The sequence below is a fragment of the Carettochelys insculpta genome, chromosome 32, assembly GCF_033958435.1.
Source record: "Carettochelys insculpta isolate YL-2023 chromosome 32, ASM3395843v1, whole genome shotgun sequence".
NCBI lineage: Eukaryota > Metazoa > Chordata > Testudines > Carettochelyidae > Carettochelys > Carettochelys insculpta.
Window position 1 is genome coordinate 1,530,512 of NC_134168.1, and position 27,322 is coordinate 1,557,833.

At 44.6% G+C, this 27,322-nt stretch overlaps 1 protein-coding gene across 1 annotated transcript; it reads right to left on the bottom strand.

The window, feature by feature from the left end:
* Positions 1-4,302: 4,302 nt before the first annotated feature.
* Positions 4,303-24,749, bottom strand: LOC142004510 (cytosolic phospholipase A2 gamma-like). Its single transcript, XM_074982156.1, has 10 exons — positions 24,643-24,749; positions 21,693-21,891; positions 19,850-19,967; positions 17,281-17,421; positions 16,226-16,279; positions 15,036-15,101; positions 9,385-9,480; positions 7,267-7,421; positions 5,603-5,771; positions 4,303-4,545 (listed from the first exon to the last, which is right to left on the bottom strand). Exons 1-10 carry the CDS (start codon positions 24,732-24,734, stop codon positions 4,373-4,375), a joined length of 1,263 nt encoding a protein of 420 aa, XP_074838257.1. The 5' UTR covers positions 24,735-24,749; the 3' UTR covers positions 4,303-4,372.
* Between the last annotated feature and the right edge of the window lie 2,573 nt (positions 24,750-27,322).

The following is a 27,322-nucleotide window of genomic DNA, read 5'->3' on the forward strand; positions in this document are numbered from 1 at the left end:
GATTACCATAGGAAGTGTCACAGGGCTGTAACTGAGACTGGGTGAAAGTTGAGGGTTTATCATGAAAATGTCTCAGAACCTTAAATGAGATATAAGAAGAGGTGAGGACAACCACAGGAGAACCAGAGAGGGCTTCAACTGAGATCAGTGGATGTGATATACCTTTACTTCAGCAAGGCTTTTGATAAGATCTCCCACAGCATTCTTGTCCATAAATTAAGGAAATATGGACTGGATCCTTGGACTATAAGACGGATAGAAAGCTGGCTTGATGGTTGGGCCCAACGGGTAGTGGTCAATTGCTCAATATCTGGATGGCGGTCTGTTTCAAGCAGAGTGCCGCAAGGCTCGGTTCTGGGGCCTGTGTTATTCAACATCTTTATTAATGACCTGGATGAGGGACTGGATTGAACCCTCAGCAAGGTTGTGCATGACACAAAACTAGAGGGAGAGGTAGATTCGTTGGAGAATAGAGAGAGAATCCAGAGGGACCTGGATAAATTGGAGGACTGGGCCAAAAGAAATCTGATGAGGTTCAATAAGGAGAAGTGTAGAGTCCTGCACCTGGGGCGGAAGAAACCTAAGCATTGTTACAGGCTGGGGACCGACTGGCTCAGCAGCAGTACAATGGAAAGGGATCTAGGGGTTATGGTGGATGAAAGGCTGGATATGAGTAAACACTGTGCCCTTGTAGCCAAGAAGGCTAACGGCACACTGGGGTGCATTAGGAGGAGCATTTCGAGCAGATCTAGAGAAGTAGTTATTCCTCTTTATTTGGCACTGGTGAGGCCACATCTGGAATATTGTGTCCAGTTTTGGGCCCCCCAGAATAAAAAGGATGTGGATTTGCTAGAGCAGGTTCAGCGAAGGGCAACAAAAATGATTAAGGGTCAGGAGCACAAGACCTATGAGGATAGGCTGAGATATTTGGGTTTGTTTAGTTTACAGAAGAGAAGAATGAGGGGTGATTTAATAGCAGCCTTCAACTTCCTGAAGGGGAGCTCTAAAAAGGAGGGTGAGAAACTGTTCTCAGTGGTGTCAGATGGCAGAACAAGGAGTAATGGTCAGAAGTTGAAGAGGGAGAGGGGTAGGTTAGATATTAGGAAAGAATACTTCATCAGGTGGGTGGTGAAGCATTGGAATGCGTTGCCTAGAGAGGTGATGGATTCTCCATCCCTTGAGGTTTTTACATCCCAGCTTGACAAGGTCCTGGATGGGATGACTTAGTAGGGGTTGATCCTGCCTGAAGCAGGGGGCTGGACTAGATGACCTCCTGAGGTCACTTCCAGCCTTGTGATTCTGTGATTCTGTGAGGGGAATGTTGACAGTTTCCATAGAAAGTATGTTAGACCCACAACAGAGATTTCATCAGAATTGAGGATTTCAGTAGAAACTGTGTCAAAACTGAACTGAGATATGAGCACAGTGGAGGGTTAATGGAGAAAATGTCACAGGGCTGCAACTGAGTTTGGATGAAAGCTGAGGGTTTCCTTAGAAAGCGTGTCAGAACCATCCTTGAGATGTGAACAGTCTTGAAGAGCGTTTTTGAAAGTGTCGTGGAAAGAAAACACAGAAAACCAAGATAACAGAATTGAGGGTTTCCTTAGGAAGTTTCTCTGATCTGTGAGATGTGAGCAGATTTTCAGAGCACCATGGAGAGTGTCACAGAATGGCAACAAGGTCCAAGGAAACTTGGAGGTTTCTGTAGGACATTTCTGAGAAATATAAGTGAGATGGGTGGAGAGTGACAGATTACCATAGGAAGCCTCACGGGCCTGTAAATGAGATTGGCTAAAGGTTGAGAGTTTCCTTAGAAAGCCTCTCAGAGCCATCATTGAGATTTTTGCAGATCTTCAGAGATTGGAGGGTTTTAAAAAATAGGATACACAAACACCAGTCAGGGATGGTCTAGCTAATACTTCACCCTGCCTCAGTGCAGGTAAGTGGCTTAGATGACCTCTTGAAGTCCCTTCTGGTCTTACATTTCTTTTGTAATACCTCCTTAACATGAAAAAAAAAAGAAAAGGCCAGGGGAAAGGGAAAGCAAAATTGTAAAGAAGAAAGAAAATAATGGAAAGATAGAAAAAGAGGGAAGGGGAGAAATTAAAAAAGAAGAAACAAGAAGATAAGAAAAGAATTCTCACAGTTCTTGGCGTGGCCCACATGTTGGACCATGAGCCCTTCTCTGTACAGGTGTTAGCCGATGGCCAGGTAATGTGTGGTGAGGTATTCCCCTGGGTCCTAAACAACCCAGTTTTTTACTGTTAGAGCAGGGAGCTCCTAGCACTCTCACTACGGCCTGGCTGTGCTAACCAAACGGTTAAAGTTCTTTTTATTGTGCCGGCTGTGTTGCAGTGACAAAGAGTAACAGCAGTCAGGCTTAGATCTTAACTAGTTACAAGTTTATTAAGCTACTTTTATAAGCGTGCGGTTACAAAAGGCTATTGTCTACTTCTTATATGTTAGCAAAGTACAGGTGTTAACAGGTTACGTTACAATCCAGTACAAAGATATCTGTTACCATCTAACACAATGATATCTTGATACAACAACATCTAGTTACAGAGCTTTAATTCTTTAACTGTGCACAAAAAAAAAGGAGACCTTGCATGGGTATATCTTACCTTCTCTGCATCTCTCGATACCAGAGTAGCCAAGCCAGATCAGTCACTCAATTCCGCGGAAAGACGAATACGAGGTTGGGCGTCCCCAGCTGCGGACCTCGGGAGGCAATCACCTGACCCGACCAGCAGGTAGTTGGTGGAAATACACTCAGAGTTAGAGTTCTGCTGGGCCCGCCTTTATACCCCCTTTTAGGTTATGTACTGGTTTGTCTTTTGTGACGCCAGTTTTTACAAGGGCAATTCTTACTTAATTTGCACTTGTAAGACAGGAGATAAGCAATTTGGGAGTACAGGACATTCTTTTACAAGGGCGGAGATTTCCCCTTCTGGGATGGCTGTGTGGTCATCATATCCATCAATGCCAGCTGGGGTGATTTCCTGAGACCCCCCTCCCCTTGTTGACAGTTTGGCCTGTTAGCCTTTTATCTGTACTTTCTGTTTCTCAGGGTCACGATGAGCTAGCACATCTGGGCCTCAATGACAGACATCAAAGACTGTGCTGTCAGCAGCCGTTTCCGTGCCCTGTGTGCTTGTGAGGCTCCTCAGTAGGGGGGCGGGGCAGTGAGCAAGCTGGCTTGTAAGTGGGGACTTTGTCTGGCTACAACAGGGTGGAGTCATGTGATTCTCTCATCCCCAGAGGACTTCCGTGGACTTATTCTAATGACTTGATGGGAACAGAAAACTTATCCTTGCTCATTCTTCTTGGGTTTTCAAATCATTTTCTTTTTATCTCTGTCTTTAAAATCAGAAATAACCAGCAAAAAAAAAAAAAACGTGATCAGCCTATTCCATTTACCCAAATGATTAGTTTCTGCAACACAAAATATTAAAAACTATTTCAATCCCATTTTCAATAAGGTTCTCAGGAAACCCTTACAGAGCTTTGGAATGGAAATGATTCACACACACACACCCAAAACTGCAGGTTGAACCTCTCTAACCTAGCACTTTTTTGTCTGGCAACATCTGTACTCCAGCATGATTTTAATTAGCTGGATGTCCACTTATCATGGATGCAGCCAAGTTTCCCATGGTTCCGTGAAGGTTGTTTACAACCACCAGTCCTGGTTCTCAGGGTTCTGTGCTGTTACTTGGTTCTAATTTACCCGTAACTGTCTTCTAAGAACCCAGCAAGCCGTAAAAGTGTTGGTCATGTGCTAAACTATATTGACCTCCCATGGACCACAAATTCTGCCATCTGGCACTAGTCAGGACTCGAGGATGCCGGACGAGAAATGTCCAACTTGTAGTTTTATTATTTTTCTATATCCTCTATCTACTAACTACCCTATAGCATGAAAAAAGCTAGGAGAGATGGCATATGTCTTAGGGGCTCGTTGCTTGTGCATTTTTCAGGCTGTTTCTGCAACTGAGTTCAATATAATCAGCCTTATTGATTGCATATTAACTATATAGCAGGAGGCAAAGGCAACTGGCGTCACTCAGAGCAGAGAAGGATGGAGCAGTAATTCGCAGCAGCAAGCAAAGCATGGTTTCCACCAAAAGAGAAGTTTTCTTAGACAAATGAGCAGAATCATAAATGTTGAACTACACCGTAGGAAAGCTAAGAGGCTAATATGCTTGCTAGATACTAGTGACTTCATACCAAAGGGTTAGACTTCTCCCTTCAATGTAATCCCCAAAATTACATTGTTAAGCCAAGTGATCAGTCCATAGTTTGACGAATTTACTGTGTGGCTTTAAGCTATCGCAGGGTCAACACAGGGGAGGGGTGCTGTGGCGTCCTCTTAAGAGCCTGCTTTCTTCCTACTGCGAGCCACAATGTGTTTGATCTCTTCCAGGATCTTGTCTTTATTGTTTGACACGTTCAGACTGGCTGTGTGGAGAAGTTTGTGGATGTCTTTTTCATTGTAGAGAAAGCGAACAGGGGTGAATAGAATTCTCCACTCTGTCACATAGCCTGAAAGCAAAGAGACAGCAAAGATGTAAATTTATTTGTTTGTTTGTTTAAGGATCAGAATATTCTGAAATCATGGAATACTAGAAGCCTAAGGTTGGAAGGGACCTCAAAAGGTCAACAAGTCCAGCCCCCTGCTCAAAGCAGGAGCAGCCCCAACTAAATCGTCCCAGCTAGGACAGTCTCAGGCCAGGACACAAAATCCCTAGGGATTGTTCATTCCACCACCTCTCTAATTAATGCATTCCAGTGCTTCATCACCCTTCTGATGAAACAGGTTTTTTTATAATATCCAACATACACCTCCCTCTCTATAACTTGAAACCATTGCTCCTTGTTCTGCCATCTGTCACTACTGAGAACAGCCTCTCTCCATCCTCTTTACAACTGCCCTTCAAGAAGTTGAAGGCCACTATCAAATTGCCCCTCACACTTCAATGAATTAAGCCCAAATCCCTCAGCCTACCCTCAAAGGTCATGTGCTCCACTCCCCTAACCATTTTGGTTGCATCCATGGGACCCTTTCCAATGCATCCATATCCTGTCTATACTCGGGGGCTCAGAGCTGGACACAATACTCCAATATTAACATTACTGCTGTAATGGCAACAACATCTGCTACTATTATGACTGAATTCTGCGGTCCTCAGGCAAGTTTGGATACCATGGAGGTCTTTAAGTCAACAAAGCTCTTGCTGGGATAATGTAGTTTGGGTTGGCCCTGGTTTCAGCAGAGGGGTTGGACTCAAAGACCTCCTGAGGTTTTCTCCACCTCTATGATTCAATGATAAGCTAGCAACAAACATCCTCTAGGAGGGAGATAATTCTATAACTAAATGCTTTGCAGCTTCTTCCAACTTCCTTTTAATCTTCTGTCACTGGATACTTTCTAAAATAGGAGACCAGAATAGATGGATCTGACGTTTTATCCCAATCCCTATGCCCCTTTGTTACCTTATCGCAGTGCAAAGTAGACTCAGCTGTATTTAAATCACCTGTGTAAGCAAAATGAGAGGCAGGTAATTGGCCATCAAGAGAACTGGCATGATGTGAACATTACCTGGGCAATTGACTTTGTTGAAAAGTGGGAAGTGCATGACCGTGGGAGCACCCTCTCCTCTGAAGATGTAGCAGTCGGATGGGTTCTCTGTGTCTTCGAGCAACTTCTCATCCACCTCTGGAAATGGGATGCAGTTGTCTTTGCAATATGTTACAGCTTGCTTGAGTGTCTAAGGATGAAGGAAGTGTGATTATTTTATTTAAAAGGACTGCTGTCCAGAGAAAAGGAAATATTGAAGACCAGAGAGCTCAAAATATGACTTCTCTCTGAGGCCTCTACTAGAGCAGGAAACCTCATGGGGAACCTTTCCCTCTGCTCTTGGGATAGAAAGAAGGTTTATTAGCCACTCAGAGCTATCTACACAGAGACCCCATGGCTGGGATTTCCAAAGAAGTTTAAAGGAACATGAATTTACCTTCATGGAAAAGTCAGTAGCAGGTGGGAACTTAACTCACTTAGGTGCCTTTAAAAATAGCCAACAGCCATACTTGGGGCTGGACCAGCTGAGCTCCTAAGGTCTCTTCCAACCCTATTATTCTATGATAATCATGGATCGACACGGCACCCTGACTATACTTCCCCAACACACAGATAGCAGATTCACAGCAGCCAAAAAAGAGCTTTGTCTAAGTTCAAATGTTTGTCCCTCATAGCACCTCTGATTGGCCAAATAAAACACATTTCCTCATGCACCTTGGTTCAGTAAGAGATTCTTTTCTCTAAGGGTCATCATTCACCCCAGTACTTATCACACAAAGCTCAAGTTTACCAAAGGTTCATCTCTCAGTGCACATATTTCTTTCCCTGTGACCATTCTGGAGCAGATTTTCCAAGGTACGCTTGGGAATCTGTTGCCCAAATCCCATTGATTAAGGACTTAAACTACCCATCTGCAAATCATAGAATCTTAGGACTGGATGGGACCTTGAGAAGTTGTCTAGTCAAGTCCCCAGCTCTCAGGACCGGACTCATTAATGTCTAAACCTCTGTTATCCATGAACAGAGAACCACTGGGCCCTGAGGTTACACCTACACAGCCCCCTAAACTCACAACAAGACGCACAATTAGTGCTATGCAAATTGCATGTCTTATTTCAAGTTTATTTTGAAATAGGCCAGTTCGGTATTTAGCGCTGTCTAAACAGCACCAAATGTCAAAATAATGCACTATTTAGAAGCATCCCTTACTCTTACTGCAACTGTGTGGACAGGGAAGTTGAAATGGTGCACCTATTCTTTCAAAAAATATTTCTAAATAAAGGGAATGTTTCAAAGATGCAGAGTAGCTATTTTGGGATACTGAATTATCCCGAAATAGCTCTGCTGTGTGGACATAGTCTTGGACTCGTCACAAAAGCATCCATGTTGATTTCCATTTGTTGAACGATTTCCTACATGGATGGATGTATTCTGTCCACTAAACATTCCCGAGGAGGTTCAGAAAGGAATGGGGTTCTTTGCTCCCTTCCTGTTCTAAACTGTTCTCCAGTCACAAAGAAAAGAAATGTTTGTCTTGCTACAAAGATTCTAAATTCCTTTGTTGGGCTCATATCTCTTGGCGTCAAAGACAATGTATTTATCTGTGTTCGGACATCACCTGGCACAAGGAGTTCTCGATCCTCATGGGAAGAACAGTACTCAATGGTAACGGTGACACAAGTTACCTTAAAAGGATCACCAGGACCATAGTCGAAGGACAGGATCAGTTGAACCTTCCGCTCTGGACGGAGGACCAGCGGGTAAGCACAGTTTATGGCGATGCCCGCGTCAACCAAGGAGACCACTTTATCATTCACCAGCTCAGGGGCCTGAACGCCAGCTAAAGGAATGGAACCGAAACTAGTTTTAATCCTAAGGGATTGGAATGTTCCGTGGCACAATGGCAGGCGGGCAAGACTTATGAATAATATTCATTACAGTGGCACCTTGTGTTTGTGCTGGAAGCAAGACTTATCGCTAGGAATGAAATAAAAACAGGTCACTTGGGAAGTTCCATTTAATAATTTAAAATGGTTGCCGAGCTTAACAATTTTTAATTACAAACGTTTTGTTACTAGTAACGAAGCGTTTGTAATTAAAAATCGTTAAGCTCGGTGAATATTTTAAATGATTAAATTTATGGCTAGGCTTGCCCAACACTTCCCATCACCCTGTACTTTTTTTTCAATTTTCACATGAGTAGTGGGAAGGAGATATTCTGTAACCAGGCCATTAAAGCTACGTGGGGTGCGTCTGCACTCGGAACAAACCTCGATGTTAACTTCAAAGTTAGACACTACATCTAAGTAGCCAGTAGAGAGGCTTCACACATTGGCCATGCTAATCAATGGCCTGAAATGTGCTAGTGAGGCATGGATGCAAATTCCCTGCTCCTCTTTAGCATAAGGTCACATGATTTGGAGTCGGGAAGACATTCTTCCGGACTCCGAAATGCCATTTAGAAGCGCAGCCCCTGGCAGGTCTTCTGGAAGGAAGTTCTTCTTCCGGAGGCCCCTTCTTCCCAAAAATTTTCAGGAAGAAGGGGCCTCCAGAAGAAGAATTTCCTTCCAGAAGACCTCCTGGGACCTCGCTTCTAAATGGTGTTTTGGAGTCCAGAAGAACGTCTTCCCAACTCCAAATCACATGACCTTATGCTAATGAGGCATGGGGAATTTTCATCCATGCCTTATTAGCATATTTCGGGCCGTTTATTAGCATGCCACTTTCGAACAAAGTGACATGTCTAGAAACGGCCATTTTCCCTGACTTCGAAGTTAACTTTGAAGTGGAGAGCCCAGCTCCAAAGTCCTTACTCCATTCCTGGGAATGGAGTAGCGCCCTACTTCGAAGTAGGCTGTTTGCAGACGCTCTACTTCAAAGTCAAAACAAAAAGCAGTCAAGTAGCACTTTAAAGACTAGCAAAATAGTTTATTAGGTGAGCTTTCATGGGACAGACCCACTTCTTCAGACTTCTTCAGTGGGTCTGTCCCACGAAAGCTCACCTAACGAACTATTTTGCTAGTCTTTAAAGTGCTACTTGGCTGCTTTTTGTTTTGATAGTGTAGAGACCAGCACGGCTCCCTGTTTGAAGCGAGCAACTTCGAAGTTATTTTTGTAGCATAGACACAGCCCCAAATGCCTATGCAGAAAGCAGTTTTACTACACTTGCATGGGTAACTTTAATGTTACTATCTATGGGGAAGACAGTTTAACTGCAATCACAGGGGAAAATTTACACCTGACCTGTACCTATTTCCACTGATAATTGAAATTTATTGATGAGCAAAGTAATAAAAGTGATTCTTGAGAATTTGAGTCAAAGTCCAGTTATTTAGGCCTGGGAATTAGGGTAGTTATCAAATAGATCAGTGACTGAACATTAAACAGAGATCTGCTTGGTCAATTGAAGGACAGTTATTTCTTGTATCTTGAGAGGCAGTGTTGACACTGTGTGTCGTAATGATTGATAAAGGTTTAGTGTCTAGTGCTGTTACAATGATGTTTGATAATCCCTATAGTTTTCAGCAGTTGCACAGGTTTAAGTAAATGAAAATAAAAATGCATAAAGTCTATGATTTTTATGCAGCTGTAAAATTTAAATTAATAAAAATCTTTAAAAAATGCTTAAAACATTGATCTTGTCCATCATTTTAAAAGAAAAAAGAAAATTCCACTCTTAGAAACACTGTGTAAGAAGACATCCATTCCCCACAGCCTTCTGTGTGACCTTTTTCCTGTCAAAACAGGAACCTAGGCAATGGAGACAAACACAACGCAGAGTCACTCATCCATGTTTTACTTACAGCATTTATAAAGAAAGTTATTCGTGGTTCCCCATTTCCAATGCAAGATATCGTAACTGGTTTTAGCCAACATCCTACCCAAATCCACTGCTGAACCTGTAAGAGGGCACAAACCAGGAGTAAAATATCAGAGTTAAGAAATATGATGATGTTCAGCAAGGAGAATCATAGAGTCCTGAACTTAGGATGGAAGAATCCCAAGCATTGTTACAGGCTGGGGACTGAATGGCTAAGCAGCAGTGCAGCTGAAAAGGACCTGGGGATTACAGTGGCTGAGAGGGTGGATATGAGTCAACAGTGTGTCCTTGCAGCCAAGAAGGCTAAGAGCATCTTGAGGTGCATTAGGAGGAGCATTTTGAGCAGATCTAGAGAGGTGGTTTTTCCCTTCTGTTCAGCACTGGTGAGGACACATCTGGAATATTGTGTCCAGTTTTGGGGCCCTCAGTATAGAAAGGATGTGATTGTGCTGAAGCAGGTTCAGCGGAGGGAAACAAAAAATGATTAAGGGGCTGGAGCACATAACCAATGAGGAGAAGCTGTGGGATTTGGTCTTAATTAGTATACAGAAGAGAAGACTGAGGGGTGATTAACAACAGCCTTCAACTTCCTGAAGGGGAGCTCTAAAGAGAATGGAGAGATTCCCAGGGGTGACAGATGGCAGAACAATGAGCAATGGTCTGAAGTTACAGAGGGAGAGGTGTAGGTATGGTATTAGGAAAAAACTACTTCACTAGGAGAGTGGTGAAGCACTGGAATGCGTTACCAAGAGAGGTGGTGGAATCTCCGTCCCTAGACGTTTTTAAGTCCTGGTTTGACAAGGTCCTGGCTGGGATGACTTAGTGGGGGTTGATCCTGCTTTGGGCAGGGGGCTGGACTAGATGACCTCCTGAGGCCCCTTCCAGCCTAGAATTCTATGATTCTATGATCTGCTGGAAATTATAAGTCATTTCCTGTATTCCGCCTTGAGAGATATGTGGCCTAGTACTGTTAGCTACTGAACTGGTATTTCACTTCCATGGCCCAAAATTGCTATTAAAAACCCTGCCATGATTTTTTTTTCGAAATTTTCAGTCCACGGAAGACGTTTTAAAAAGCGTTTTAGACACAGTTAAAAGTTGAGCTTGATTCACAAGGTAGCATTTCATTGTGATTTTGAGGGTTTTAAAATGAAATGAAACCCAATTTCTAATAACCGGTTTGTTTCAAATCAAAGCATTTCACTTTACAAGTTTAAATATCAAGAGTTTTTACTTGCTTGAAGTCCCTGGGAAGTCTCAGCTCAGGAGGAGGTTCATGTCCTCTCCACATTTCAGGAGAGGTGGACGCGGTTACCATGACTGGTCAGGCTTCTGACCAGGGTGAGACGGTACCACTTCGGGCTGCCAGGCTGCAGAGCTGGGTGAAATTGGTCTGAACCTGTCTGTTCTTGGTTCACCAGAAGAGTTCGTGCCCCTCGGTTGGGGTGCTGGTGTGTGTCTGTGTAAGTGAAGAACCTGGAGAGGCCTGCAGCTTGTCACAGCATCCCAGTGAGCTTGGGAGTGCAGGTAGGTAAGCCAGAGGGCCCAGGGTTACCCCAGGTCCAGATTGAACCCTGGGGATCCCATCACATGGCAAATAATGAAAATCAAAACAGCCCAAGTGGTCAATATCAAAATGAGCCCCTCCCCACAGCACGTTTTGAGTCACTCTCAACATTTCAGGCAACAGAAAATGGGCTTTAGATGCCTAAATGCTTTTGAAAATGCCACCAGGCACCTAAATACCTCAAACGTCTGGCATTAAGTGACTTAAGAGCAGAATCGGCCTTGTGCTCTGATCCCCTTTACCTGCCTTTTGAAAACCACCCCACACACCTGTGTGGGGACCTCAGGTTCACATGTCTGGGGCAGAAATGATGCCGCTGCCCCAAATGAAATGGGCATCCTGAAAATACCTTCATCGGCCTTCGTGAAGGGGCTGGGAAACTCTCAGGACCGGCACGACAGAAAAGCTTGCCCATGAATCAGGCTAGCCGGGAACGGCTTTGTCTGTCTGTCGAAAACTGACGTCATGGAAGTTAATCGTGAGGTGGGGTTCACAAAAGGCAAGGGCATGTGTTTGATTCAAAAGTACAGTAGGCCCAAGTCTACCCTCCCAACGATGCCAATAAAGCTTTGCACAGGCAGTGTGTGAGAAGAGATTCAAGCTCAAGGCACAGGGGTTAGAATGACTTACCTACGCCACTCATGACTTTTTCCAGAACTGAATTTTCCATGGTGTCTGAAAAAATATATTTGGGTTATCAGACACTGAACATCATCAACAATCACAGTACAAATCACCCTAGAAACACAACTCAGGGTACAATGATTAAGGCCAAGTTAACATTTCCTGTGGGATAAAAAGTCTCAGAGGTGTAGCCACGTAAGCTGGTAACATCACAAATAACAAGAAGTCCTGTGGCACTTTAATAAATTTATTAGGTCACAAGCTGGGTTTTAAGTAGCTAAAGTGCCAGAGAACGGCTGGTTATTCCCTGAACCCTCCGGCCTCAACCCAGCTCGGAGGAGTTGTGACTCTCACCTTAGGGAGCAGCCTGTTTTTTCCCTCTCTTCTTTCATCCCTTGTGATGGTTCTGGGTTTTGAGACATAAAGTGCTGTCACATTCCAGTCTCCCAGAAAGAGTATTTTTATCTAATTTTGGTGTCTGAATTCTGTGAATACAATTGCAGTTACATCTGTAGTGTCAGGACCAGAGTTTCAGGAACATATACACCTACCGAGTGAAAGACAATAGGGTGTAGGTCCTTCTGTGCCACTCTGGAATGTTTTTTCCATGTCACCTGAAAATGTAAATTTGCAATCGTTTCACACAGCCACAGACAATACTACAAGCATCTCCAGGTCCATCTACGCCTAAAACTGAGGTCAATTTAGCTACTTTACTCAGGATTGTGAACAGTTTACATCTCTGAAAGGTGTAGTTAAGGTGACCTAAACTATGGTATAGATGTCAGTTGGTTGCTAGAAGGATTCTAGCTAGAGTTCCAGAAGATTGTTTAACTACAGAGTTAGAAAACTCTTTTGTCACTGTAGGAAATATTGACAATACCACTCAACAGTGCCACAGCCATGCCTTGGTAGCATCTGCAGTAGTGTAGACAGGCCCCAAGAAACAGACTAAAATGAAAATATTCTCCAGTCGCCCAAGGACACAAATATGAGTTGAAATACTGAAGGAGAGAAACTTCCCTCCCTGACCTCTAATCTGGGATGGCCACCATTTTGTACTTTTTTCCCTTCTGCACCTTACAAAAAATTCTCTCTGCTTGCGCGTTCACAGGGCTAACATCTGTGTCCTGTCCCTGTTCACATATGACATCCTCTTTCTCTTTTGATGCCACCATGTATTCCTTCACCCACTTCTGGTTGGTTCAAAGATTTACCCCTCATATTCTCCTGGGGTTATGACCACCTCAGCACCAGGGTTATCTAAGCTGTTTTGAGCTGCAAAATTATCATATGGGGAGTTCGGGTTGTGAGGGATATTTTTTATGAAATCCCTGCAAACTTCAAGGAAAACCAAAATTTTACATTTTTGAAATAATTCCTTTTAAACAAAAAACAATCTTTCACACCCATGTGACCTGGTCTACTTTCTTGACTAGCACCATTCCAAATTCCACAAATAAATGCTTCTACATTCACAAAACATTTGCTTTTTGAGCCAACATTCATCAAGCAGTGATTGTGAGTGTTAATATTTATGTCAATAGATAACTGGAACCGAAAATACAACCAGTCGAATTCAATTACTAATCAGAACTAACATAACAGCTCTAAAATACAACTAGCACTTAACAGATTTCTAGGAATATGTGTAGACCTACCCTGAGAAGAGGCAAGGAGCTAGAGCTAGCTGGGTACGAAACTTGCTAAAGTGGCAGAACTGGGGATTTCTGGGCAAGGAAACTGCTATGCTTTTTGTTTCTATTTTTTCCAGGAAGACAAGACTTAATTTACATTTTTTTTAAATCAAGAAGATTAAACCATATATCTTACTTGTATCATGTAGTCCTACCAACAAAATGGCCACAAAAGTCCCATACGTTAGCTGATAGGAACATAGCATCATCAAAAACTAGAACCAGAAGAGACCTTGAGAGGTCATTGTGTTCATTCCTGACTCTCATGGCAGGACCGAGCACCTTCTGGACCATCCCTGATAGATGTCTGTCCAACCTGGCTTTGAATATCTCCAGCGATGGAGATTCCACAACCTCCCTAGGCTAACTCAGAATATAGCAGGGAGACCTTGACCATTGATAAAGATATAATCCAGAGTGACCTGGATAAATTTGAGGACTGGGCCAAAAGAAATCTGATGGGGTTCATCAAAGAGAACTGTAGAGTCCTGCACCTGGCACGGAAGAATCCCAATAATTGTTACAGGCTGGGGACCAACTGGCTAAGCAGCAATACAGCAGAAATGGACCTAAGGATTATAGTGGGTGAAAGGCTAGGTATAGGTAAACAGTGTGTTTTTGTAGCCAAGAAGGCCACTGGCATGTTCAGGTGCATTAGAAGGAGCGTTCTCAGTAGATCTAGAGAGGTGGTTGTTCCCCTCTATTCTGCACTGGTGAGGCCATATCTGGAGTATTACGTCCAGTTTTGGGCCCCCCAGTATAGAAAGGATGTGGATGTGCTGGAGCAGGTTCAGCAGAGGGCAACGAAAATGATTAAGGGGCTGGAGCACAAGACCTATGAGGAGAGGCTGAGGGATTTGGGCTGATTTAGTTTGCGGAAGAGAAGACTGAGGGGTGATTTAATAGCAGCCTTCAACTTCCTAAACAATGCTCTAAAATGGATGGTGAGAAACTGTTCTCAGTAGTAACAGACAGCAGAATAAGGAGTAATGATCTGAAGTTACAGAAGGAGAGAAGTAGGTTGGATATTAGGAAAATATACTTCCCCTGGAGGGTGGTGAAGCACTGGAATGTGTTGCCTAGAGAGGTGGTGGAATCCCCATCCCTAGAGGTTTTTAAGTCCTGGCTTGATATAGTCATGGCTGGGATGACTTAGTTGGGGTTGATCCTTCTTTGGGCAGGGGGCTGGACTCAAAGACCTCTTGAGGTCTCTTCCAGCTCTGTGATTCTATGATTCTATGATACATGTATGTACTTACTGTCTTCAGGGTGAAGGCTGGGTGCTGGAAACCCCTGGAAATCTTCTTCCTGACCACCTGAAAAAGTCATGAGGATTATCAGTCTTTTCCAACAGTCATGTACAATCATATCAACGACTGGGAAGCAACATTCAGACTACAGCAACCAGGATCAAGCCAGTGTTTTCAAGTTTTAAAAGGAATAAAACTGGTAGAAAAAAAGAAATTCATCTTTTTTTAGCTAAAAATGTTTTTCTTTCCCATGGTTTTAATGAATAACCCAACTGCAAAACTGCTTCTGGGGGAAAAATTTGCTTTGGATTTGGTAAAAGTCATTCTTCAGCAAACTGCAAGGGGAATAGTTTTGATTTCCAGTGTTTCAACTGATATTTTTCCCCTCAAAAAGATTTTTCCTGGGGGAATGGCTGTTTTGCGACACCAGCCATACACACAGGGGGAACGGCCATGAACTGCATCGTGGGATTGGCCATGAACTGCCAGGACTTACTGTCTGCAGTTGCCCGGAATGGCTCACTGGTTTTCATTTTTCTCTTAAAGAAGTTATGGAACAGTTCTGGGGGAAAAAAAACCAAAAAGCTATTAGCAGAGTGAGTCATTACACAATACACTGAAAATAATGCAGTCCTTTGGAAAACAAGTTTTGGCCACAATGAGAAGATATACATTCTGAATAATGAGGAAAAAAATACATTCATGAAATTATAACACAACCATTTTTGTCTGTTTCCCATCAATCTTTTCATTAAATTCGTCTCTTGTCTCTATTTTCATCCTCCACTGAACACTTGCTTAGCGTGGCCCTGTATCCCCTCTAGAGGCTCCAGGGACACTTACAGATGTAGTTGTCATCTTTGTTTGTGGTTGGACAAGAGGCATGGTACAGGTTGAATCTCTCTCATCCGTCACTCTTGGGACCTGACTGGTGATGGATGAGAGAATTTGCATGTTGACCAGAGGTCAATATAGTCTAGCACTTTGCCAACACTTCCACTGCTTACTGGGCTCTGAGAAGACATTCAGGGGTAAATTACAGCTACAGAACAGCACAGAACATGGAGACACAGGACTGGTGGCTGGAACCAAATTTTATGGGACCACAGGAAACTTGGTCACACCCATGATAAGTGGTTGTCCGACTAACTAAAATCACGCTGGATTATGGAGCTTCCTGAATGAGAAAGTTCAGGCAGGGATCCTGGCTAAGGGACCTGCTGAGCTACTGGGCAGGTAAGAACCAGCCAGCCAGAGCCTGACACCCCTGCCCCTCCCTCACCTCACCTCTTCTCCACCTAACCCAACCTCCGGCACACCGAGACTCTGAGCCTCCTCCTAGTCCCATCCCCCAGGTGACAACCCCCTCCCAGGCCCTGCACCTAAATCCACTACCCACAGTCACACCCCTACATTGCTTCTTATGCCCCAGCCTCCTGCCCCAGGTCACAACCCTTCCTTCAGCCTAACTTCCTCCCAGAGCCCACACCCTCTCCTACACCCCAATCCCTTACCCCGAGCTCTCTTCTGCACCCAACCTCCACCTCTGCCATTAATACCATGGAAGAGTGAGGCCCTTGACCACTTACCAAAGTCTTTGAGTGCCACCATCCGCATCAAAATTATTGCTAACCGCTGGCTTAAGGAGAAGATCTGAGCACTGGCTCGCCACAGAAATACACGTACCTATTATAAAGCGTTCATTTTCCTCCTTGGAACCAATGCAGCTTCCCCACAAACCTAAAGAGGAGAAGGGTAAGTGTGTACGATGATTTGACACTTTTCACTGAGACAGGCTCTGCTTAGGCTCGATCGACGTATTTCCTTCAGCAAATAACAAGCAGTCCTGTAGCACCTTAAAGACTCACAGGTTTAGTAGGTCATGAGCTTTCAGGGGTAAGACCCACTTCTTCAGGTGATAGCAAATTGGGTTTTTAAAAAAAATGAAAGTGTCCGGGAAAATGCCTGCTTTTCTCAAAAGTTATGTTCATTAAAAGGATATCTTTTGTTTGCCTTTATTCATTTATTGGCTGGAAACTGAATTGGTTTTGGTTTCAGAAGATTTTGGTCAAATGTATTTTAGTTGTCACTGGTCTTCAGCTGATAATTTTTGTTCTGGAAAAAGTTTTTGTTTTGCTTTGCTTTAAGAAATTTTATAATTTTTTCACAAAAAAATTGATCAATATATATATATTTATTTCCCCCCTTTCCCTCACAGATTTCCTGTCTTGTTCACTTTCTCTGAAGCACTGGCCACACTCAGAAGACAGGACACTGGGGCAGATGGACCTGTACTCTCACCCAGAGTGGCCATTCTTATTGTAATAAAATGTTTTGACTGACCTGACCCACAACACTTTTGGAGTTTTCATTGTGTATGTTTTTTTTTTAAAGTTTGACCTTCTGTTTCCATCCAAAAAAGGAATTTCTATGGAGGACTCAGGGTTTTGTTTTGTTTTGTTTTTCCAGCGTGCACAAACTGTCTTCTGCTCAGCTCAACTCTCTGTTGAAAACTGCATGTTACTATGTAGGGCAGCCCTTGGGTGGGACGGAGGGAAGGACGGGTCAGAGGGTGCGTGTAGATGGATTGAGAACTGGTAGATTCTTCAGAGGGACAATCTCCAGCCTGCTCTATGCTTCACATATCTACCAGGTTACTTTAACATTGCATGGTTGACTAGCAACATCGATCCATCTAACCAACTTCAGTTCTCTCTAGCTGAAGGGGCAGGAGCATTCACCATATAGGTAACTCAGGATTTTCTCTTCTTTCTGATTCTTCAACTCCCCTTTCTTGAATTCGCTGCCAAACAATTCCATGGGGACGCTTGCTCTGTAGCCGAGGAAGCTGGCTTCATGGGGGGTGAACTCGAACCAGGTTGCTGAAAAAGAAAAAGGAAGAGTTTGGAAACAGCACCCAGTGCTAGTTCTGAGGTAGCAGATGACTCACTGGGGGCTAGAGTATCAGGGGAAGTGTGGCAGGAGATAACCTTAACTCAGCAGAATATGAGTGTGCTTCAGACAACGTCTACAGCCGAGGCCAGCAACCAGTCCACGGCGGAGTTCTGAAATTTTACCTTTTGACATCTATGCAAGGTCCAAGTGGTGGTGATACTTTCTGAAGACACTAATAGTCCTACCTCCAACAGCTTCATTAAGAAATAAATCAAGAAACAGAGCATTATCATATAGATGGTGGTTGGTTGCATCAGCTGGTCTTTTGTTAATCCACAGGGAGCATGGCTTTGAGCAAGCTCCTGGCTGCATGGGGGAAGAGAGGCAGGAGTGAGGTCCCTTGTCATGCGCCAATGAAAATTTTGCTCCCGTGCCACTCTTGGCATCCATGCCACGGGTTGCTGACCATGATCTAGAGTAATGCTATTTCTCTCCATTTATGTTGACCCATGTTCATATCCACCCTTGATTCCTATTTACATTCTGCATGAAGCTTTTTGTCCTCCTCTTTCAAGCTGCAGTGACCACCCCTGAACCATCTGCATCTCAGTTCAGAGTTCTTAATAGTAAACAGCAATAATTATTTACAGGATAAATAATGTGGTTTTCAGTGCAGAAGCTGAACCAAAAGCCTGGGAGAAATTAGGCCGAATCCAACCAAAAGGCCAAATTGAAAAGTTAAAAAAAAAGTCATTCTGAGTTGTCAAAGATGCAATCTTGTTTTAATCATTTCTAGCTACAGAAAACATTTCAGTTGGCTAATTTTTTCTCTCTCTTTGAGTCATTGGTTGTCTCTTCTTTTTAATGGACCCATTTAAAAGTAGAAAGTAAAAATGAAATCTTTTTTACGCTTTAGAATACTTTTCCAAAGTGAAAGTCCTTCTTAGTATTCAAAGAGACCTGGACAAACAGGTGTTCAAAAATATATCGAGAAGTTAATGTATTGAAAAAATTTCTCCCAGTTCAACTTGATCATCTTCTTTGCTTTGCCACTGAACTCCCTGCCTCTACACTCCATTGCTTATCTTCTCCCATTGTTACCTTCAAGAGAGGTTCTAAATGCTTCATCCATGCAGCATTCTCGCCAGGCTACTGAAAGTCCATGAGACCACCTAAGCGTTCTGCAGTTCCTCCTATTGGTTCCTGCCGCACCTTAGCCTTGCTGTCCCCAGTCCAGAATGTGTAAACCATCCGTTGGCCCTAAACCGCACCCCAAATATAAGAGAAATACTGGGCAAGTCTAAGGCTCCACAGATAATTTATTTCCCATTTTGAAGAAAATTCCAAGAGTTTGAAAATTGTTTTTCTTCTGAATTGAAATGAAAAAAAAACCTAACAAAAAAGTTCAAGATAATGATGGTTTAAGTTAATCAACATTGTTTCATTTTGCTTTTGACTTTTTATACCATGTGACTTAATTATTTATAAAACTGAAAATTCAATCCATTAAAAGTAAAATGTCTTCTTGAAACTAAAAATTAAAAGGCTTCATTTAGGTGCTTTTCTTTTTATAGTCAAACCAGACACATTCCCATGCATGTAAATGTGGTCCCCTTAGGTCCAGAAAGATATGGCACGGGAAAAAGTTAAGAAAAGGACAACACAATGATTAGTGGTGTGGAAGGGCCGCCATACGAGGAGAGATTAAAAAGACCGGGACCTTTCAGCTTGGAAAGGAGATAACTAAGAGTAGAAATTAGTTGGGGTTGGTCCTGCTTTGAGCAGGGGGCTAGACTAGATGACCTCCTGAGGTCTTTTCCAGCCCTAAGATTCTATGAGTCTATGAAATGATAGAGGCCCATAAAATAATGATTGGGGTGGAGAAAGTGAATTTAAAAAGATTTTTTACTCCTTCCTATAGCACAAGAACTAAGGGTCACCAAATGAAATGAATAAGTAACAGGTTTAAAACAAAGAAGAGGAACTATTTCTCCACATAATGCACACTCAACTTGTGGATCTCCTTGCCAGGGGATGCTGTGAGGGTCAAAACCACAGTGGAGTTAAAAAAGTCCCTTGACAAGCCTGACAAAGATTTGAAATTTGGAATTTGTTCACTATTTTTGTTCATTTTTCAAAGATCACTGGAATGCTTTGCTTAGAGAGGTGGTGGAATCTCCATTCCTAGAGGTTTTTAAGTCACGGCTTGACAAAGTCCTGGCTGGGATTATTTAGTTGGGGTTGATCCTGCTTAAAGCAGGGGGCTGGACTCAATGACCTTTTGAGGTTCATTCCAGCCCCATGATTCCATGATTTTATGGCATGCTTGGAATCTCTGCAGCCCTGAGGAGTTGCATGTAGATGTATTGGAAGACAAGCTTCCTTACCCTGAGATGACCTAGAGATTCATTTTACCTGGTGAATATTCAGTTGCTTTGCAAAAACTTCGCTCATCCACGGCAGCGTAGATGGGATAGGGGTTATTTCCACTTTCAGCTGCACCCCGATGCTCTGACAAATGGCTCTTGTCCAGCTGTGAAGACAGGTTCAGACAAGTACATGCTTAATTTTAACCTGTGGTTTTAACATTACCTGTAGTCCCTGCCCTGATGGCTTGGTCCAAGCCGGAGCTCTAGGTGCCAGCACATGGGACCATATGCTGAGCTGATATCTGGACACACATGGAGTTTGCCTAAGTGCCTAAATGAGCACAAGTAACTCCATGAAAGCCAGGGGAACCACTCAGCAAGTAAAGAGCTAAAACTGAGAACAAACCCTCCTCAGTGGCTAAGCGGCCAAGCCATCCACCCAGGACTTAATTCCCCACTTTGCTTGCAGACTCCCAGAGGGTACGTCTACATTGCACTCTTAGAACAAGTTTTGGCTGAGGGAGGCACTTCCATGCACACACGAATTAGTCTGATGTGGCTCAGACCCATCCTGGTCTGAGGACCTTAAAAGAAGGGCAGGTCAAAGCCAGAGTCCCACAGCAGCTCAGGTCCTGACCTTGTTGTTTGCCGTGTGGATGCAAATTAAACTGCTGACCCAAGTCATAATCAGTCTGTGACAGCTACACCCAGCAGAGGGGGGTACATCTGCCCTGAAAAGAGAAAGCCCTGCCACCAAGTCACACTGCAGGGCTTGATTGACATGCACTCACCAGGACTAAAAATACCAGTGTTGGTGTTCTCCTCTGGGTGAGAGCTTGGAGCCTGGGGCCTGTCCCCTCTCCAGGTTTCAGAGCACAGTCCCAAGCCCGTGCAGAAAGACGTATTGTTGTCTGTGGCATGATGCACTGGGTCTGTCAAGCCTATTTTTGTTCCTGTATCATCTTTGTATTTGATGTTATGAATGTTGTCTACATAAGTGCGTTGCAAACGTTTGCTTCTATGATGACCTCAACGGGAGGTCTGGCCACCCTATTGGGAGAGGATGGCTTGTCCGGTGATAGCAGTCCACGGCCAACAAAGGGCCTCTAGTGGGGACCAGTCTGAAGAACTTCAGTGGATATGCTCAGAACAACAAATAGGCAATGGCAGATTGTTTAAAAAGGACACAGGCAGGTGACTTGTTCAGGTGACAAACTCTGTCTTGGAGCGTACCGTTAGACAAAGAGAACAACGCAGTGCCCTACAGCGGAGAGAGTGCAAAGAGACCCATGGGGGCTCCTCCATCTTGGTCTTCAACCTGACTAGGAAATTGCCTGACACACCCCAGTTCCCTGAACCCCATCACAGACCTACACCCCAGTGTTTGGATCAGAAGCTGAAGCCCCACTAGCCGAACTCAGTTAACCCAGACTCTGCGTTAATCAGCATCATGGGTTTTTTTTCTTTCTAGTGTAGGCGTAACCTTTAAGCCCAGGTTTACACTGCAGTATAGATGGTCCAAACCCAATCTGGAAATGCTAGACACACCAGCCCTGGTGTACCAAGTACACCAGACTGGGTCCCACTGAGCCAAGTTTACAGTGAAGTATTCACCTACCCCATCTGGCCTGTTGAGCTGGGCCAGTTTTTAAAGGTGTTTCAGTGAGATTGCCTAATGTCGGCAGGTGCCTGTGTGCTCATCCCTCAAGGGGCTGCCTTTCAAAACCTGGCTTTCGGGTGCCCCATGCCTCAGTTTCCCTTGTGTGCACTTCCCCGCCTCACAGCACTGTTGTGAGCATGAACAGACTCGACACAGTGCCCTGACTTGGCAGTGTCAGGGGCCAGACAAGGGCCTTAGGGCATGGCCGAAGGGAGAGCCTTTCACCCACCTCATGTAACATTCCATAGATAATGGTATAGGCCCAGAAATCGGTCAGGGAGTAGTTCTCATCCTTGGCCGCCTCGAGTAGCATTTGCATTGCCTTTGGGAGACTCCAGGTGGATTTGGTAAGTGCATCACATATCAGTTGCTTCACGGTCTCCATTTTCTCCGCCCAGTCACCTTGTTTGTAGAGAGCCGACATACACCTATTACGGAGACAAAACACACTTGGCAAGAGGACTGGGGGTGGGCTATTTCCCAGCCTTTACACGCACCTTTATTTATTTTCCCATCATACCATATTGCAACACTCTTTTATCCCACCAGGATCCTGGGGTTGCCTGGCCGTTGAAGAAAGCCACGGCCTCAGCAGAGGTAAGAGTCATGTCCCCCAGGTCCTTACCCAGCTAAGCAAAAGGAGGTTCTCCTTGCAGGGTCAATGACAAACAATCTGAAGAGTTCTGGTTTCATCCAGGACATTCGTAGCATCCTCAGAAGGATCCTATCCACCATCATGCTGATGCCCTGACCTAGGCTTCAGTAGGATCATGTGCGCAGAAAGGCCCAAAGGCGACCATGGTTTGGTGGCTCGGGAGCCAGCCCATCGTGCAGGAAAGGTGGACTCTGCTCCCTGTTCACCCATGCATAGTGCCCCAACCACGCATTCTCCCTGAGCACTGGTTACTCTTAGTCAATGGGAGACCTGGGCACTTCTCCATCCCTGTGAGGTATTAATTGCAGAGGTAGGGGCAGCTAAGTACCTATAATAATTAGGAAGTTGCCTGCTGGTGTCAGTCCTTTGTTGAATTGCACCAGTGACAGAGTGCCTAACTCCCAGAGGTACCTGTGTCCATTGCTACTTGTATGTAAAATGTAAGGCTTTCAGCAGGCTGCCCTATTTGACCCCCCAGATGTTCTGAAGGACACAGTGTCCACACCCAGGGAGAAGCTAACTTTTCACCCTGCCCTTCATCCAGGCTCTCATTGTCTCTTTCGCACCGGGATTTCCCCATCCTGTCTTACTCCCGCCCCTCATTCCGATTTAACAACTCTCCGTTATGTTCATTTCTCCCTATTCTGACAGCACAAACAGTTGTACAAACCCTCAACCTCTTTAACAACAATTAAAGGTACAATCCCGCAACTGGAGGAACAGGGACGACAGAGCAGCAGGAGCTGTTCTGCTCCTCTGCTTTCAGCATCCACACCAACGAGAAGTGCACCAAACCCCATGACCAGGATGCAGAAAATCCTGAGACTGGCTTTCAGATCCCGAGATTTATTTTAAAAATCGTTTGTTTTTATTTACCTCCCCGTACTCGAGCAGATAGGGTGTGCATTTCTCCGCCTCTGTCTCCCCTCAGCCACCAGAGCTAGGCACTTCTCCTTATGTCCAGTTTACTCCTGACTTAAATGTCGTAGAATCACAGACTCATAGAACACTAGAATCGGAAGGACCTCAAGAGGTCATCAAGAACAGTCCCCTCCCCTCCTGGCAGGACCAAGCACCATCTGTACCATCCCTGGTAGATGTTTATCCAGCCTGTTCTTAAATATCTCCAATGATGGAGATTATACAACCCCCCTAGCCAATTCATTCCAGTGCTTAAATACCTTGACAGTTAGGAAGACTTTCCCAATGTCCAACCTAAACCTCCCTTGCTGCAGTTTAAGCCCACTGATTCTTGTCCTATTTTCAGAGTCCAAGGAGAATGCTGTTGTAAAAAGCTTTTAGGTACTTGGAAGCCAACTTCATGTCCCCTCTCAGCCTTCTCTTTTCCAAAATAAACAAGCCCAATTTTTTTAATCGTCTTTCAAAGGGCAGGTTTTCTAGAACTTTAATCATTTTTGTCGCTCTTCTCTGGACCCTTTCCAATGTCTCCTTTCCTAAACTATGGGGCCCAGAACTCGACACAAGACTCCAGTTGAGGCCTAATCAGCATAGAGTAGGGCGGAAGAATGACTTCTTGCGTCTCGCTCGCAACACTCCTGTTAATGCAACCCAGACATTTTTTTTTCTGCAACAGTGTCACACTGTTGACTCATACTCAGCTTTTGGTCCACTATAACCCTTTGATCCCCCTAGGTCAGTATTTCTGTGTTCCTCAGGTGTGTGAAAAATCCACACTTTGTAGCAGCACAGTCAAGCCAACTTAAGGTCTTTGGCAGCAAGGCTAGGTGGAAGGATAAATTTTTGTATCTGCTTACCTGCAATCTCTCCAGGAGCTGCCTACCCTGCTCTGATGGGAGAAATTCCCATGTAGAAAACTTAGGCGGATCTACGATGATCACTTAGTAGATCTCAGGTGAGCAGAGTCTGGGACTGCAAACCTGGGACTTAAGCATCTGCACACATTTGTAAACCCGGGTCTCGAAGGGTTTAACTCTGGGTCCCTCGCTGGGGCTCCAGAATCTACGAGGAATTCCGTGGGACTGACCAGAGCCACACGTATTCCAGAATCCTTAGTGCCCTCCCCAAATGGGGTTTCAGTAGCGTTTCGTGATGCCGTGGGGGGGAGAAGCTCAACTCTCCACCAAACCTGACTGTCTGGACAATAAAGGAAGCCAGCCAGCGGAATGTATTTTGTGGACTCCCAGGGCATGAGCCAAGTGGGACTGCATTCCACCTGCAAAGTACTAGGACTTGAACTCAGATCCTGGCGTGATTCTGGTTCAAAAACTTCATCCTTGTGGAGTCCTGGGCCTCCAGGTCAAAGCCCAGGATCTGCAAGACTTGTGTGGAGATGGAAGAGGGGTTGCAACTTAGACTGAGTTGGAGCCCTGGGCTTACCCCGATGCGTCACTGCCACAGGAAATAGTCCACATTTCCTTACTGGTGACGGGGTGGGGGTCCAGCATGTCATTTGATTAATTGTAACCATAGCAATAATTGCCCCTGGATGTCAGTTCCATAGAGGGACACACCTTCACTCCCATGTTTCCCGACATGCACCTACCAGGTTGCACCTGAGACCCCGCACAGGTACATGATGGTGTCCAGGAGGCCCTGCTTCTGCAGCTCCTGCAGGGTCCCCTGAAGGGCGATCATGGCCCTCAGACCTCCCCCAGCTCCTAGGATGGCGATGTTGGGCACATCACACTGAGGAAGGGAAAAGACGTGTCAACGTGGAAATGGGGATTCCTGAAGAACCACTACTGCTCATGGTAATTACATGTGAGACATCCCCAGCCAGGATGGACCTGTTATTCCCTACTTAGATAACCCCAGCAGGTAGTTTAAAAGAACCTCTTGTAGGGACCAATCCTGCACGTGTTTCCATTTTTGCATAGGGAACTCCAGCGGCTTAAATGTGACAACTCTCGTGAGTAGCTTTGCTCACGAGCTTTCCTGATTTCTGCCAGGGTTCGGACTCTACTGCCTGATCTACAAGAACAGCGGCTACCTAACTGCTGGAAAACATTCCACCAGGGTTTGTGTTTGCTTGTTTTTGTGGGGGCTTGGGAGATGCCAAATGCTTTTTTGATTAAAAGGTCACCTGATTTTCACATTTTTAGGGTTTCATCCAAAACTGGGCAGAAAAGAAATCATTGCTGAAGCGAAAACTTCAACATATATATCAGTAGTACCAGAATAGGCTTGGTTAAAAACAAAATGGCAGAAAAATAATCAATTTTGAGGTTTCAAAAGAAAACTTTTAAAAGATCTGTGATAAAATTCAGCCTACATAAAAATAGAATAAAACATAAAATAAAGGTTGAAGCTCTCTAATTAGGAACTGTCTCATTGAGAGAGAGTAATCCAGCATGATTTTAGTTTGCATGAGAATTTTGCCCACTTATCATGGGTGCAGCCAAGTTTCCTGCGGTCCCATAAAGTTTGTGTCCAGCCACTGGCCCTGGCTGTCAGTGTTCTGTGCTGTTACTTTGCCGGAATTCATAGAATTGTAGAATCACAGCACACTAGAACTGGAAGAGATCTCGAGAGGTCATCAGGTCCAATCCCCTGCCCTCATGGCAGGTCCAAGTACCATCTATACCAGCCCTGACAGATGTCTATCTAACCTGCTCTTAAATATCTCCAGTGATGGAGATTCTACAACCTCCCTATGCAATTTATTCCAGCATTTAACCAGCCTGATAGTTAGGAATTATTTTTTTTCCTTATGTCCAACTTAAACCTCCCTTGCTGCCGTTTAAGCCCATTGACGGATAATTTGTCCCTAAACATCTTCTATGAGCTCAGCAAGCAATGGAAGTGCTGGTAATGCAGACAGAAAATATCAACCTCCCGTAGTCCAACAAATATTCTCTTCTTGCACCAATCAGGCCCCAAGGGTGCCGGACTAGAGAGGTTCAGCCTACATATTTCCCATCCCGTTTCAGCATGCATTTAATTTTACCCCAATTTATCAAAGCATTTAAATGTTCACTTAATTTTCCCCATTTATGGAAGTCCCATCGGTTTCAGTTTGCTCTATTCTAAAAGCCTTTGGGGGACGGAACCAGAAACCCCCACAATGTTTTGACAAGCACATTCTCACCCGGTCTGCAACAATCATTGGTATCAATGTCAATGCTCCCCTTCATTTCTGTAAATCACCGATGGGCTCTTACCGGCGTACAGGGAATCCCAAGTTTATCCAGGCATTTCTTCACCTGCGCCTTTCTGTTGCTTGTGCCTAGTTTTTCCCCTTCTGAGAGCTCATGGGACAGTCGAACTTTCTTTTCACCCTGGGGGGAAAAAAATGACAGACGTTTGCCATGGGCAGGACAATGCTCAGAGAATAACCTTCAAGCATGTTCTGGATAGAACCCACAGCCTGTTTAGAAGGATTTCACCCATCTTCCCTACACTGGAATAACAGGCAGAAAAACCCTGTGAACAGAAAAAGACAAAGAGGGTAAGGGACCATCATGGAAAATCCTAGGGTTAGAGGAGACCTCAGGAGGTCAATGGCCGTGTCTACACTAGCCCCAAACTTCGAAATGGCCATGCAAATGGCCATTTCAAAGTTTACTAATGAAGCACTGAAATGCATATTCAGTGCTTCATTAGCATGCGGGCGGCTGCGGCACTTCGAAATAAACACACCTCGCCGCTGCGCGGCTTGTTCCGACAGGGCTCCTGCTCGAAAGGACCCCGCCTACTTTGAAGTCCCCTTATTCCCATGAGCTGATGGGAATAAGGGGACTTCAAAGTAGGCGGGGTCCTTTCGAAAAGGAGCCCCGTCGGGACGATCCACGCGGCGGCAAGGCGTGTCAATTTTGAAGTGCCGCGGCCGCCGCATGCTAATGAAGCACTGAATATGCATTTCAGTGCTTCATTAGTAAACTTCGAAATGGCCATTTGCATGGCCATTTCAAAGTTTGGGGCTAGTGTAGATGTAGAAAATGAGTCCAGCCCCCTGTCCAAAGCAGGATCAACCTGAACTAAATCATCCCAGTCAGGGCTTTGTCAAGCCAGGGCTTAAAAAACTCTAGGGCTCGTGATTCCACCAACTCCCTAGGCAACACATTCCAGTGCTTCACCATCCCCCCTTACTCTTCTGCTCTGCAAACTAAGTAAGCTCAGTTCCCCCAGCCGCGCCTCATAGGTCATGTGACCCAGCCCCTAATCATTTTGGTTACCCTCCTCTGTTTCCTCTCGAATGCGGGGGCCCAGAACTGGATGCAATA

Coding starts and splice junctions, on each gene's coding strand:
- LOC142004510 (XM_074982156.1), bottom strand. CDS start 24,734: ATGATCGCCCTTCAGGGGACCCTGCAGGAGCTGCAGAAGCAGGGCCTC. Junction 9,481..15,035: donor ATTCCGGGCAACTGCAGACA/GTAAGTCCTGGC, acceptor GCCCTCTTACAG/GTTCAGCAGTGGATTTGGGT. Junction 5,772..7,266: donor GTCCTGGTGATCCTTTTAAG/GTAACTTGTGTC, acceptor CTTCATCCTTAG/ACACTCAAGCAAGCTGTAAC.